Source organism: Pyxicephalus adspersus, chromosome 11 (assembly GCF_032062135.1).
Source record: "Pyxicephalus adspersus chromosome 11, UCB_Pads_2.0, whole genome shotgun sequence".
Classification (NCBI taxonomy): domain Eukaryota; kingdom Metazoa; phylum Chordata; class Amphibia; order Anura; family Pyxicephalidae; genus Pyxicephalus; species Pyxicephalus adspersus.
Genome location: NC_092868.1, coordinates 4614377 through 4629288, shown reverse-complemented (window position 1 = coordinate 4629288; position 14912 = coordinate 4614377). Strand labels below are relative to the sequence as shown.

Here is a 14912-nt window from a genome sequence, read left to right as displayed (position 1 = left end):
GCAGGCACGTGAGCAAACGTCAAGCCACGATGGCTGCTGCCACCAGCTCCGAAATTCCTGACCTTGCCAAATGTCAGACCACCACAGCTCCGGCCACATCCTCTGAACCCACCGAGACCCCTGACGTGGCCAGGAAAAAGCCTAGAGCTGCCCCTGTGACTTCCTCGGGGCCTTCTGGAACACCGGACCTGAGCAGGTGTCAGGCATTGACTGCTCCTGCTACGTCGTCTGGTCGGTCCGAAACCTCAGACTTCCCGATGGGGTCCCCTCGCTCAGGATGTAGACAACAGTCCAGTGGTCAGAGCAAAGTCCCGTCCTCTTCGTACCGCCAAGCATTACGTGACCGCCTGCTTAGCAGCGTGCACATGTACTGTGAGGTGTGCCATACTTTGGTACTGTCAGGGGAAAGGAGCCAGAGCGCACGGGACTTGGCGCTGGAGACTCACTTCTCCTCCCAACATCCTCACATGTTCAACCGGCTGAAACGTGGGGCTGCCAGGGATGCACGTCTGGGTGGTCTGGGCCCTTCTTCTGTGGTTCCTTCTGGTTCTCACCCTGGAAATTTCCCCCCCTCATCTGGTCCGTGCTGAGCTGCACCCAGTTATGTACTGCTGTCTGCATGATGCACTTCTGGTCAGTTTACTTGCTGCTCTGTGGTTGATGACCCTGGTTACCTTTAATTGGCGTTAGTGAGTCATGTGACCATGTGTTGCTGGACTGATTATTCAGACATCCTCTGAGACCTTCAGTTTATAGCTGAATCCGGGTTCATTCTAAGAGCCCAAGCTTCTGCACTTTAGGGTAGCGTTGCAACTAGACCTTAGCCTCCTTTTATTCCCACATTCCTATTTGCTCCTCCATATTCTGGCCCTAAGAATTGTGCAGTGGGCAAGAATGAAGTTACTATTAGGCATTAAGACTTATGAGTATTTATTAATTCTCTGTCAGTAAAAGAGCTTTAAAACAAGTCCTCATTAACCTCTGTAGCTGCATACACTGTGGAGCAATTTATCCTCATAATTTATTAAAGTTCTCAGCAGCTCCCCCTTCTGTCCACTTTTCCTCACCCCCTCTCTATCCTAGTAGTATCTCATGAGTTAGGCAACTTTTGTCCCTCTTCATAGAGCTTCTGCAATGGTATATTTGAATTTTAGCATAACTTTCCTTTTGATGCTGAATTTTATTTCTTTTCCCTTTCTGCACACTCTGTCAGATAAATGTCCGCAGCAACCTCCTGTTACTCTTTATTTCCGGGTTGATGATTTACAAGCGTCCTGAAGCCCTGTGTTCCTGATCCATGCTGTCCACATGCCTTCCCTATGTATTGGCTGTTTTAAAAGAGCTAAAAAAGTGGGCAGAGGGAGCTGAGCTCCCGTGTCGCAGCTGGGCATTGGGGGAGCTGAGCTCCCGTGTCGCAGCTGGGCATTGGGGGAGCTGAGCTCCCGTGTCGCAGCGGGGGGGGGGGTGGCAGCTTACCTGTCGCAGCTAGGCTTTTGGGGAGCAGAGTCACTGTTAAAGGAGCAGAGCTCAGCTGCTCCCCTTCCTTTTTCCAGCAGTGACTTTGCAGTTTGCTTGACTTCTCCACCATACGGAGCTCCTGCACTGAGATTAGAATGCCTAAAGTCTTGTAGGCAGTGGGTGGTACTGAGCTGCTGAATCCGGGTTTTAGATGGGGAGCAAGGTTTTTCTAAACTGAGGGTCACTTCTGTGAAAAAAGAGCTGAGCTGCTCAATTACAGCTGAGGGCAGGGAACAGGGTGAGCTAAGCTGCTGAATCACATTTGGGAGGATTGAGGGAAGAGTTAAAATGCCAACAAAATGACTTCTGTACCCTCATAGACTTTTACAATGATCCTTAAGGATAATTTACTCCACAGTGCCTGCAGCTACTAATATTAGAGCTTGTTTTTGTTTTAAAGCTTTGTTAATATGATTCTGTGATATTTGCTTGTCTGTTGCTCAGCCATGGGTTAATTTTCTAATAGGTCAACTATGGCAGCTTCCTTATTGCTAGTGATAGTTATTGATATTGGTCCTTTTCTGTGCAAAAGATGAATTTTATCCTCTCTATAGTTTATCTGTGGTCTGTAAAAAGTATTTATATCAAACAGATCTTTATAGGAATCTTATTATTGATGTCAAAGCTTTATCCAGCAGCAAAAATAAAAATTTGTTTCCCTAGTTGTGCTGTGGGAGTTTGCACAGCGGTCGAGGACATTCCGTCAGGGCTGTTCAGACAAGCTACTCTTGTCTCATGTGCCTATATACCCAATGGAGAAACATCAGCTGAAGATTGGGGAACTCATCACTCAGGTTTACTAGCATTCACAATGACATTGCTGCAAGGCTGCTTGTTCAGCGGTTGTTTCCTTATTTTATAAACAGGTGTAACACACTATATGAACTTTCCCTATTTCTCAGGGCTTGATGGCAATATTAACTTTGTGGACTCAACATGCGCAAATTGGAAGGGAATCTATAATTTTTTTTGCAAATATTCACTTTATTATGTTCTGGGCTAAATAAAAAGTACAAATATATTTTTATTTGTTTTTTTGGAGAAGATTATAAAGAAATGGTGCACTTGAATTTTTTTTTGTATTTATCATTGACTGCCAGCAGGTGGGGCTGTAGACTTGTTTTTAGGTGATTCCCAGGTTAAGTTTAATTGCTTTGTCTCATTGATGGGAAAAAGAACTTTAATAGTAATCTGAATGCATGCTTGGATACTTCTGTTCTTTAATGAAGCTATACTCCAGGTTTAGTTTATTTTTCATTGTCTGTTACTGAAGTGTAAAGTTGAGGAGAGATTCAATATCATCTCCTTCCAAAATGGCTTAAACAAGTAGCATGTAGAGAAAAGTGGGGTAGGTTGGCTATAAAGGTCTAGGGAGAAAACTGCAACCAGATAATATGGGCCCTCACAAATGCCTTTAAGGGAATCAAGGGAAGCACAGCTTCAAGGTCTGAGGTTGCTACTTGCATATTTAGGCTCTTTGAGCTCAATAAGGTATCTGACCTGCCCTGGTGGAGAGAGCTTAGTGTTACCATATCAGATGACTGGTGGGGTAATTAATGATCGAGGTGCCGCAGGAGAGATAGGAGGGGGCACATACCTATAGAATGGATAGGCAGAAACAGGAAGCTTCTTGCACTGTAGATCCTCAGGTACAGTGTCCCCTCCAGCAAGGAGAACGATGAGCAGCATAACAAAACCAACACCAAATCTCCTTCCAGAGCTTAAACACGCGATCAGGGTTAGCCATGCCTTAGATCTCACATTGTAGGTATACAGCTATGAGCATATAGAAGAGTAGTGCCCAAGCACCCAAAGGGCAGTGCTATTTTTAGGAAGAATTAAGGCAAAGGTGGATTTTTCAGCGTGGTGCTTAGACATTATTAACTTTTTCAGGTGTCACCTATAAGAAACCAACCATCAGTTGACAGGTCTGAGTTCCTCGATGTTGATCTCATTTCAAACACCCTGAAAAGTATTTGGCCTTCCCTTCCCCTGTATTTACCATTGGCCCTTTAAGATCACAGGTAGCCTTGGTTATATCTAGAAAACAAGGCAGCAAGGGGCAAAAGAGTCATCAATTAGGAAGTGGGTCGGAACTTTAAATTACGGGGTATTTTGTGTTTTGGTTCTCCTGGTGGCTCTCCAAGGTACCTGGAGGTGCCCGGTATTCATAGGAAGGTATAGTTTAATGATTTTGCACATGGGTACACTAAAGTCATATCACCTGCAGTTTGGGACATTTACAGTGAACAGTTTATCCATGTCTGTTACTCATAAGGTATGGGTTTTGAGATTTACATGCAACGTATAATTGCTTGGCTTGTTCTTTTCAAAAAACCCTGACCCCAGGTTCCTATGGGAATATAGGTGAATTCCATGTATTTTGTGCATATTCTTTACCTGTAAACCCGGCCAATAGCCCTGGGACTGCAGCTGGGCTCTTCCAGCTTGAATGTACTATAAGCAGCCCCATAGAGCTCATCAGTCTGCTGCTTCTCTATTTACTGCCCAGTCTCAGGCTTAGGAAAGAAAAAGACCTGTAAATGTTACTGAACTGAAAATCAGGTGGACCTAGTAGGTCCAGCTATTGTGGGGTCAGACAGAGCTGTATAACTCTCAGTATTGGATAACTGTGTTTAATCCAGGCAGCCCCTGTATTGTGACCTAACTCTTCTTCTCTGTTTTTGGGTGGTCACTGAAAAGTGCCGGGTGGTGCACCCGGCTAAAAGGAGCTGGGGAGAACACTGGGATATCCAGAAATACAAATTCCTTGGCAGGTAATACGGCCCTATTATGTGATTCAATGTTCTCCCCAGAATTTTTTTTAAGATGGCTGGAATGAAGCTGTTTGTGCCGCTGTATTGTGACCAACTTTTCAACTATCCAAAAATGGCCGCGTGATTACTGAAAAGTGCTGTGGTGCGCTGGGGAGAGCACTGCTTACCTATAATGCATTTGAATAGACCTTGTGCAGTATAAGTACCCCCATTCAGTACAAACCTTACACTTGACTTTACATGTTCCTCTGAGATGTTCTGTATGGGTATTGTGGACAATAATATGTTGTATGCATGTGACAATCCAAATTAGAAATCCAATACAGAAGTTTGCTTGATCACCCAGGTTCTCCCATTTATTATTATTAATAATAATAAAAAGGATTTATATAGCGCCAACATATTACGCAGCGCTGTACAATAAATCTCATGATAGTCTATTTTCTCCAGTCTTGGAGAGCTTTAATAAATCAGACTTTTTAGTGTTCCTTTAATGCAGCTCTTTGCTTTGGTGGGTGTTACTAATTTTCTTTTGTGTTTTATTTATCTGCATTGTTCTTCTTTTTTTAATGAAAAAAAAGAGCAAAAATTAAAAATATCTGTTTCTGCCAACTTTATAATCCCCGAACACACCTTTCATTTTATTGGCCACTATTGTCAGTTAAGACTGAATCCCTGGATTAAATGGTAAACTGTTCTTAATCCGATTATGCATTTAATAAAACTCCATTAAAGGTTTTTTTTAATGTTACTAGTAGAAGTGCCTGATCTTTGTCTTGGCCTCCTGTGCCCTCTCCCCTGCCAGCACAGGAGGGCGCTCTCTAGGAGGAGGGGGGTTTGTGGGTGTATTGGGGATCTGTTGCTTTCTTAGATTGGGGTAGAGCAATGTAAACTTATTGGTTTGCTGCTACATTTCTCCCTGTCCAGCCATAGGTTGAGGTGGACCCTGGACCAGTCTGTAATAGTTAACAGCAGTGTAGCTTGCTGGAATTTCCACCATCTGTTGGGGGGGCTTACAACACAAAACTGAACAAATTTGCAAATCTTTCAGCAAATAAAACAACTCACCTGTGTCTTTCAGCTGCATATAGGAGGTTTAGATATTGCATTTAGTTGGGCACAATTTTTGAACATGCTTTCTTTTGTGTTACAGGCCATCCACCATGCCCATCAATTGCAGCAGCTGTGAAACTCAACGCGCCGTCCTGCGCAGACCAAAGACCGGCCATTCTGTCTGCAAAGAATGTTTCTTCCGAGCCTTCGAGGAGGAGATCCACCACACCATTGTGTCTGCCCAGCTCTTCCAGCCAGGGGAGAAAGTTGGCATCGGCGCCTCTGGTGGAAAGGACTCAACAGTGCTTGCCCACGTCTTAAAGGTTCTGAACGAGCGCTATAACTATGGCCTGGAGCTCATCTTGGTGTCCGTGGATGAAGGCATCTCGGGATACAGGGACGACTCTCTGGAGACGGTCAAAAGGAACCAGCAACAATATGAACTGCCTCTGAAAATCGTGTCCTATCAGGAGCTGTATGGGTGGACCATGGATCAGATTGTCAAGCAAGTGGGGCTGAAGAACAACTGTACATTTTGTGGTGTGTTCAGGAGACAGGCGTTGGATCGTGGTGCCATGATGCTGGGAGTTAATAAGATCTGCACAGGTGATGAAATCTTTCAGTTCTAAGACTGACATACTGCTTTGTTTAAAGTATCACTTCAACTGGACGACTAAGGCTATGTACACACGTCAAGTGATTTTCAACTGTTATTCGCTTTAGGGCTTATATCGGATGAGAATCTGCCGTGTGTACAACGTTTATTGTCCGAACGACCGCCTTAGGTGATCTATGGACGAGGAGCGATCACAATGAAAGTGTAGGGGGGAGACCGCAGCGGGGAGCCACTTCGTCGTTCTCCCCTCTCCATAGAGCAGAATGGCGATGTATGTACAGAGCTCGTTTATACATCGTGCAGTCTTTTGTCCTTGGAAAGGGTCGTGAAAGATCCTTTTCATGGACAAAAATTGCACGTGTGTACCCAGCCTAAGACTATGCTCACAGTAGGTTGTGGTGTTTTTACCATTCCCCCAGTCAAGTGAACTGCTGCCTCTGGTCTACTGATAGTCCCATAGAGAATGAATAGGGGTGCTGAAGCACTGATTGCCAGCAGCTGTCAAATGTGTAGAGACTAGATCTTTAGTACCAGGGCTGCCATGTGAGAGATTGGGTGGCTAACAAGGTGCCAGACCTGCGCTTAGCAAAGACGGTGAGTGAAAACCCCCAATCACAGAATCTTGGTTCAGAGAGTGGCATTGATGTCAACACATGGGCATTAGGCAAGGTCAAATTAGTGGCCCATATATCAGTGCTTTCTTTCTCTGGCCTGAAGTGATGTGATCTGATGATGTTTTTGTTCTGCCTATGTTCCCATCTACAGGTCACAATGCTGATGATATAGCCGAAACAGTGCTCATGAATTTCCTTCGGGGAGACATTGCAAGACTGAGACGTTGCACTGCCATCACAACAGGCAGTGAGGGTGCCATTCCTCGTTGCAAGCCCCTGAAGTACGCCTACGAGAAGGAGATTGTGCTTTATGCCTACTTTAAAAAGCTTGACTACTTCTCCACCGAGTGTATCTATTCCCCTAATGCCTACCGCGGCCATGCCCGTGCTTTCCTGAAAGACTTGGAGGCTCTGAGGCCCAGCGCTATCATGGACATCATCCATTCAGGTGAAAACTTATCAGTGAAAGAGGACGTTAAGATGCCTGTCCAGGGCACCTGCACCCGCTGTGGGTACATATCCAGCCAGGGACTTTGCAAGGCTTGTGTGCTGCTGGAAGGTTTGAATCGAGGGCTACCCAAGCTAGGCATCGGCAAACACCACAAGCTTCACCATAAGCTCCTGGCGCAGGAACCATTGAGTGAGGCTGAAACCAGAAAGCTGAAGTCTATAGACTTCTAAGAAGGGAAGAGAAGATGAGGCTGGGCACTGGGAATATATATTCTTTTTGTTTTTTTTTGTTTAACTTAGTTAGAGCCACTCTCGGTTTGTTAGTAATGTGCTGCTGATAGGAAGATTTTCCCTTTCTGTGGGTGACCACACAGGAAGAGGAATCTCACCACAAACCGGGAAAAGGCCTGAGAGAGGTCCTAACCCTTCCCCACAAAATACTTCTCTATTTTTCCAAGTAAAGTTTTCACCTTTAGCCCTGGCAATGCATTACCATGCCCTAGGCACAGGAAGTATCCTGGACCAATCAAAAAACTTGGAAAGCAATACAAATCTACATTTTAATGTGTTTTTAAAGCTGAATTTTATTCTGTACCCTCCTCCAATTAACTGCTAATAAAGAAGGGAAACCAAAAGGGGGTTTCTTTCCATTGATCCTTCTTTCCAATGATCCTTTCCATTTTCATACAGGGGGAACAGATCACCTGCAAAGAGATCACAGAAAATACTGGATCCTAGACTTTCTAGTGTTAAATTCATTTTTTTAATACCTTGTGTCAATGGCATCACTTTAAGACTTTTCTGAGCTTGCTGATAAAACTCAATGGCTTCCAGATGATCTGCTTCAAGCAGATTGTGCATTACTGCAGACTTGTAGGAGACTGAACCCAACCTAATCTTTTCTCATTTGCTTCATGCTTATAAAAATACCTAAAGATGGCTATAATCAGTCACCATGAATGATTTTTCTGTGCACATAAGTGTTCCATATCAGTGTTTTCCCCGGCCCCTTTTTGGTGGGTGCACCACCCGGCTGATGCATTTAGGTGCAGATATGCAAGTTGTTTTATTATTCCCTGTATGCAACTTTAAGTGAAAGATGTCACTGCAAAGCTTTTCTCAGAAAACTGAACTTTTCTCAGAATGGAACAGAACTGGTTATGTTGTAATGGGAGAGATGTGGTGTCTGGCATGGTAACAGCTCTCTCTGTGCTCCATAAAGCATAGCACAGAAATTCGCTATGCTCTGTACTTGGTAAATAATGATGGCCAGGGCAGCCAGAGGCCTTTGATGTCCTCCACCCAGGATCTTGGCTGCAGTATTTTTGATGACTCATTTTGCTGCACGTTGAGATTCCCTAATGTCCGAATCATATAAAGCAGAGCAGCCCAATATGATGGCACAACAAATAGCTAATGTTATTCAGGACAAAGAGCACTCTCATGTACACTGATCAACCAAACTGTTAAATGCAAGGACAGGTGGAGGTAAATAATTTTATTAATAATAATAATAATAATAAACAGTATTTATATAGCGCCAACATGTTACGCAGCGCTGTACATTAAATGGGGGTTGCAAATGACAGACAAATACAGACAGTGACACAGGAGGAAGAGAGGACCCTGCCTAGAAGAGCTTACAATCTAGTAGGTGGGGGAAGTATCACACAATAGCAGGGGGATATGGAATGGTAGGTGAGTAGTGCGGGTTTTAGGAGACAGAAGAAGATGGGTAGGTGAGGTTGAAGCATTGGGTTCTTTTAAAGGAGCATAAAGTAGGAACAAGCTGAATTGGACGAGGAAGACCATTCCAGAGAATAGCAGCTCTAGAAAAGTCTTGGATCCTTGAGTGTGATGAAGTTATAAGATTTATGACCTGGGTGCAATTGCCCCTGAACAGTCAGTTTTTAAAGGCTGATGTGTTGAAACCCAGACATGGACAACTTTGACAAAGGCCAAATTGTGATCTCTGGACAATGGGTCAGAGTGCCATAAAATAGCGGGTCTTGTGGGGTGTTCTTGGTATACAGTGGTTGGTACCTAGCAAAAGTGGTCCAAAGAAGAACAGTTTGGTTAATTTTCAGTGGCAAAAGCCGTAACCTTGAGCCCACCTGGTTCCCACATTCCAGCGGTGCCCGCAGCGTTTTTTAGTGCTGCCTATGGTGTCCTCCAGCAAAGCCTGGTATTTGCTTCCCTTGGTGATGCTACACAGATGTTGTCTGGCATGTGTGTCCCCGGCGTGTAAACGTTGAGGACACGAAGCCAGAGGATGCAGTTGCCGGCTGAGCATCTGCTCTCGAGCCTTGGGCTGGAGGACCGTGGGGCTGGACCAGGCAGAAAATTTAAAATAATTAGTATTTTTAATTGTACTGCTTTTACATTTAAAAATACTCATTCAGACTGCCAGGGGCGTTATTCACAAGGCTCCTTGATGGGTGTGAAAGGTGTTAACCTATCTTGTCGAATCCCACAAAAGAGCTGTGGTAGCACAAACTGCTGAAAAATGTTATTTTGTTCGTGAGAACACACAGAACATCACAACGTGTTATATAGTTGCAGCCTAGAGTGCCCATGCTGAATCCCAGTCCTGTGCCGAAGGAACGTAAAATGGGCATGTAACCTTCAGGGCTGGACCATGGAGCGATGGAAAGGGGTTGGCCTGGCCTGAATACTTATTTATCCCCCTTTATTCCGCTTCTTGTAATACCTGCACAATGTTGACTTCCTATCTGTTTTGGTAATATGGTCACGAGGGTTTAGTTTTTCCAACAGGTAAAAAATGTTTCAAAATAGTAAAAAGAATGATCCACAATACTCCAAATTACACAAGAACATCTTTCCAATGGGACCCCCAAAAAGCCAACAGCTAACTGCACAGTGGACCTCTCTAGAACCAACTTATCACAAATAAAGTGGGGACCAACCAGACATAGCTGGACCTATAGAAACAAAGTTTGGTTAGTGATGTGAGTATATTTATAAATGCGTGTTGTCCTTTATTTGGCGGTAATTATTTTGTGCCTTGAGAAAGTGGCCTCCCACTTCCATGGTTCCATTTACTTCTTTCTTGTACAATAACCTTAAATTGTGTCGAGGCATGCTATTAGAAAAAAATGGGCTGCCAATGCACCCTAACTTGCCCAAAGTCACCCTCCTTTGGAATGCATTACGGCATGCTACAATGCAGGTGCGTTGCTCCAGTGCAGGGTTCCTCCAGATGGTTCTGCAGTTTGTACCTCTCAGGTCAGTTTAGGTGACCCCAATGATCCATTTGGCTATCTGTAGGGGTGACATTCTTCCTAGTAGCCAGCAATGTAAGAGGAATTCATCCCACTGACCACCACACTAATGTAGAGTGATCTGTGGATATAGAAATTATTGAAGGGGTTCCCTGAAGACCTGATTGTTCTTTCAAGCATTCTTCTCCTGAAAGGCTGCTTTAGTGCATGGGGGTTCTATTTAAAATAGATTACACATGTTATACATACATTACTGCAATGTGGAGGTTTGAATCCGACTTTTGCTTTCCTGGCAATTTATTGACCACGCTTAAGCTGCGTACACACTTCCAATTTTTACCGTTGGAAATGAACGACGAACGAACGACGAACGATCGATTGGGCAAAAATCGTTCGTAAAAAAAGTAACCAACGACGCCGACGAACGAGGAAAGTCGTTGGAAATGAACGACCGGACCGGCGGATCGGATTGGACGACGATCGTTGACCATCGTTCGTGTGTACGATCGCTCATTGATCGTCCATGGTCTGAGCATGCGTGATGAACGAACGTTCGTTCACTTCCTGTCGTGCACGTCACTTCTTGTATCGCTCAAACGATCGCATCTATTGTGTGTACAATATCTACGAACGATCGTGTCGTTATCTGTATGTACAGGATCGGTGCTATACGATCGTTCGCAGATATCGTGCAGGATCGTTCGTCGTTCGTTTACCAACGATAATAATTGGAAGTGTGTACGTAGCTTTAGCTCTTCCGAAGACTGGGGCTGCTGTCAATGCATCTCATAAAGGGCCCTCTGTCCAGATAAAGACAATCAGATAATATGCAGCTTCAGGTCATCCTTACTGTACCACTGAATTAAAAAGAAGTTTGCTGACCCATGTTTTAAGTCTAAAGCTACGTACACACTTCCAATTATTATCGTCGGAAAACGAACGACGAACGTTCCTCCACGATATATATGAACGATCGTATAGCACCGATCTTGCACATAGAGGTAACGACACGATCGTTCGTAGATATTGTACACACAATAGATACGATCGTTTAAGCGATAGAGGAACTATGTGCACGACAGGAAAGTGAACGGACGTTCGTTCATCACGCATGCTCTGAACATGGACGATCAACGAACGACCGTACACACGAACGATGTTCAACGATCGTCGCCCGATCCGCCGGTCCGGTCGTTCGTTTCCAACAATTTTCCTCGTTCGTCGGCATCGTTGGTTACTTTTTTACGAACGATTTTTTGCCCAATCGATTGTTCGTCGTTCGATTGGAACGATAAAAATTGGAAGTGTGTACGCACCTTAAGGCTACATACACACGTTCAGTAATTGTCGATGGAAAAGATCTTTCATGATCTTTTCCAAAGACAAAAGACTGAAAAATGCATGAATGAGTGCTGTATATACAGCACCGTTCTGCTCTATGGAGAGGGGAGGGGGGAGAACGAGCAAGCAGCACCCTGCTGTGCTCTCTCCCCTTCACAAGTAGCACCCTGCTGTGCTCCCTCTCCTTCACCCGTATTATTATTGTTTGTCAGGACGGATCCATTAACGTCGTTGGACGCGTGCCGTACAAGTCAGATTCTTGACCGAAACCAGCCCTGCAGCGATAATCGGACGACAATCATCTGATGTGTTTACATAGCCTAAGCCAAACGCGGATGCAAAAAAAAAAAAGACTTCTGTTTCAGCCTACACATTGCTGAAGTTTGCATATAAGGTCAGCCATTGACTGGGATTTGTCGCTTCTGTTTACCTCTGACCCCTTCAACAGGGTGTAGAGTTGCATAAAGGAAAAATAAAGATATTTAAAATCAATTTTAATTTAACATTGTATTCCCCTGCTAAAAGCCCTTCTTGTGACTGGTTCTTTTTAGACTTTCCGCAGCTTTATAATTTCCGTATATTAGATAATATAATATAAGTACATATTGTATTGTTTGTCTTGCCAAGCCTCCCTGAACTGCAACTCAAGTACATTAAAATCTTTTTTTAATTGTATGATTTATGACCGAGCAAATATATCGCTAACACTGCCATATCTCGATATCACAAGCATGAAGTTCTGTAGGTTGGAGGTGACCAATGGCAGCCCGGATGGTGGCCCCCATTGTCACACCCACACATTGTAAATTGGTGTTGACCTTTGTTAAATCTCTTGTGTACACACGGGTAGGATTAGGAGCGTTCGGTGAACTGTGCGGCAGATGAGTGATGGGTTTGTCTTCTGTTTTTTTTTTGCCTGTTTATGGTTTTCTACGTTCTGTGTCACATGTCGGGATTAGATAGACACGGGGCTTCTCATACTACGCAGGCAGGCTTTTTCTTGGGTTGAAATAGGAAAATTTTAAGTATATTTAAACTCAAAAATGCTGATTTCTTTTCTTCCAAAAAAACCCTATTTATTTAATTATCTAAACCATGGTCACATGACACCCCCAACTTTTCACTTTGCAAAAAGGAGTTGGGGGTGGTCCTACTTTGGGTGTGCCGGTCAATGGTGACATGTGACGTCAATCCTTCCCATTGGTGGTCCAGCAGTGGGGTCCTCTTAGGATCCAGAAAAAGAATCTGCAACATTAATGGCAACACAAGGGGCTGGAGGGGAACACATCTACAGCACTGGATTAGGGCACCCGCATTTGCAAGGGATCCTGATGGTGGATTTAGGTGAGAATATCTTCATGGCAATGCTTACAACACTTCCCTACATTATTTAATGTACAGCGCTGCGTAATATGTTGGCGCTATATAAATCCTGTTTAATAATAATAATAATAATAATAATAATAACATTAATCTTTATCTGGTGATCCTGTCAGTGGAACACAAGGGCTCTGAATCTAGTGCGGTCTTGCCTTCCCATGATTGGAATTTAGAACACCCCTTTACTATATCTTTTTTATAACATAAGGAAGGTGTAGTTCTTTGCTATAATGCTGAAATCCAATGCATAAAAGTGATGGTCCAGGGGCAATCTGGCATAGTGGTAGTCAGAGTGGGGCCAGATGATGCTGCACAATCCCCATGAGTTGGGTTCTATCTGACTTTCTGAAGTTTCTAATGTACATTGTGAGCAGCTCACAGTGTGCAGTGAAATCAGAGTAAACAATTTCAGCCCAGGAAAAGAACCTGTCCATCTGTACCAGACTGAAGGTCACTAACCTGGATCAAGCATGTAGCTAGTAAAATCTGACAAGTCTAAGGTCTCATCTTGCATAACTGTACCAAGTTAGTAACCCACCAGTCTCACTGTAGCTATTATAAGGATGACAACCCATAGACCTGTCCTGATAGGTTTCCTGTAATATTAGCACAGATTAAAGTGAGTATGTCAGACACAAGAGGGTGCACCACATTCTAAAATGCTAGCTACATGGCTGGAGAGGAGGAGGAGAGAGCTTATAATGGTGCCGAATCTCCCTTGCTGTCTAGTTACAAGCAAGGAGGCAGGTCCATGACACCCTTGTCCCAAAGGAAGTGGGATAAAGGACACTGGCTGTCATTTGACCCAGAATACTAGGGACATCTTGTGGACAAAAAAGGTATTACAAGAGCAATTCTGGGAAGAAGACAAAAACTCCAGCAAAAACTGTTTTTTGAAATGTTATCTTCAATCAGTCTAATAATTTTTTAAGTTTCTTTTTAATGAGTCACTGGCCAACATGCTTCGCCTAGCTCAGTGACCCAGTAAAGAAAGAATAACAGCCCCAGAGCCATTTAAAAAAGTTGGCAGCTCCTATATTTAATGTAAATCTTGCTGTTGCTAGGAAGCCGGCTGTACATAAATCTTTACAGACCGGAGTAAATCTTTGCAAATCCATCCTATAAATATGAAATAGCTACACACCCTGTCCTGCTCACTTTTTTTTCACTGTATAAGAAGTGAGCACAGGGTACAAGCAACCATGTGAAAGCCTTGACGCGTTTCGCACTGCCACGAAACGCGCTGCACAGCACTACAACACATTTTGACTGCGAAACGCGTTGTACTTCTGTGCATGCTTCAAACAAAAAGCTTCTCTACCCTCACAGATTTCCTTTTATTGTTGGCATGGGGGTCAATTTAAAGGATATATCTATAAAGAAACACAAACCCTTTTACTCGTGACCCTTTCTTCAGCCTCCAAAGCCTCAATCCCTATTTTCCTTATCCAAAAATTTTGTCTGTGACCAGAGTCTTATCTTTATCAGCATTGTGTTTGCATTGATAGCATAAACGCCCTGGGGTTTGGGCTGCACCTCTCAGCAGGATACATTGCATTCCCATATAAAAAAGTAAGTGTGGTGACAGCTAAGGAACTCCCCCAGCTCAACAGTTATAAGTTGTGTGACCTGTGCTGGCACTGCCCTTCACCGCACTGACATTCGGCAGAAGCACAGGAGGTAGGAGCATTGCTAACAGCCAGCTGTCATCACAAATATTCTATTCTAGTAGCTGTATGGGATGCAAAATCATAATAATAGGATGCAATATATATATATATTTTATATTTTATGCTTTTATGTTACCATTGTCTTACATTTACATGCAGACCAAGCTGTCTAGCAAAAAGTGAAAAGTGATGGGGCTTGGGTCAAACCATATAATATTACAACTATATAAAATAAAACATAACAAAGTGGA

General features: G+C 43.6%; 2 protein-coding genes across 2 annotated transcripts in view; both read left to right on the top strand.

Annotated features, from left to right (window-relative positions):
• Positions 1 to 14912, top strand: part of LOC140340428 (alpha-tectorin-like) — a 28328-nt gene that overhangs the window by 1641 nt on the left and 11775 nt on the right. The window lies entirely within an intron of this gene.
• On the top strand, positions 513 to 7666 carry CTU1 (cytosolic thiouridylase subunit 1). Its single transcript, XM_072425623.1, has 3 exons — positions 513 to 633; positions 5449 to 5954; positions 6730 to 7666. Exons 1-3 carry the CDS (start codon positions 620 to 622, stop codon positions 7257 to 7259), a joined length of 1050 nt encoding a protein of 349 aa, XP_072281724.1. The 5' UTR covers positions 513 to 619; the 3' UTR covers positions 7260 to 7666.

Bases quoted from the DNA above. Each gene is read 5' to 3' on its own strand.
- CTU1 (XM_072425623.1), top strand. The intron at 5,955-6,729 runs GTGATGAAATCT...TCCCATCTACAG, and splicing joins AGTTAATAAGATCTGCACAG to GTCACAATGCTGATGATATA.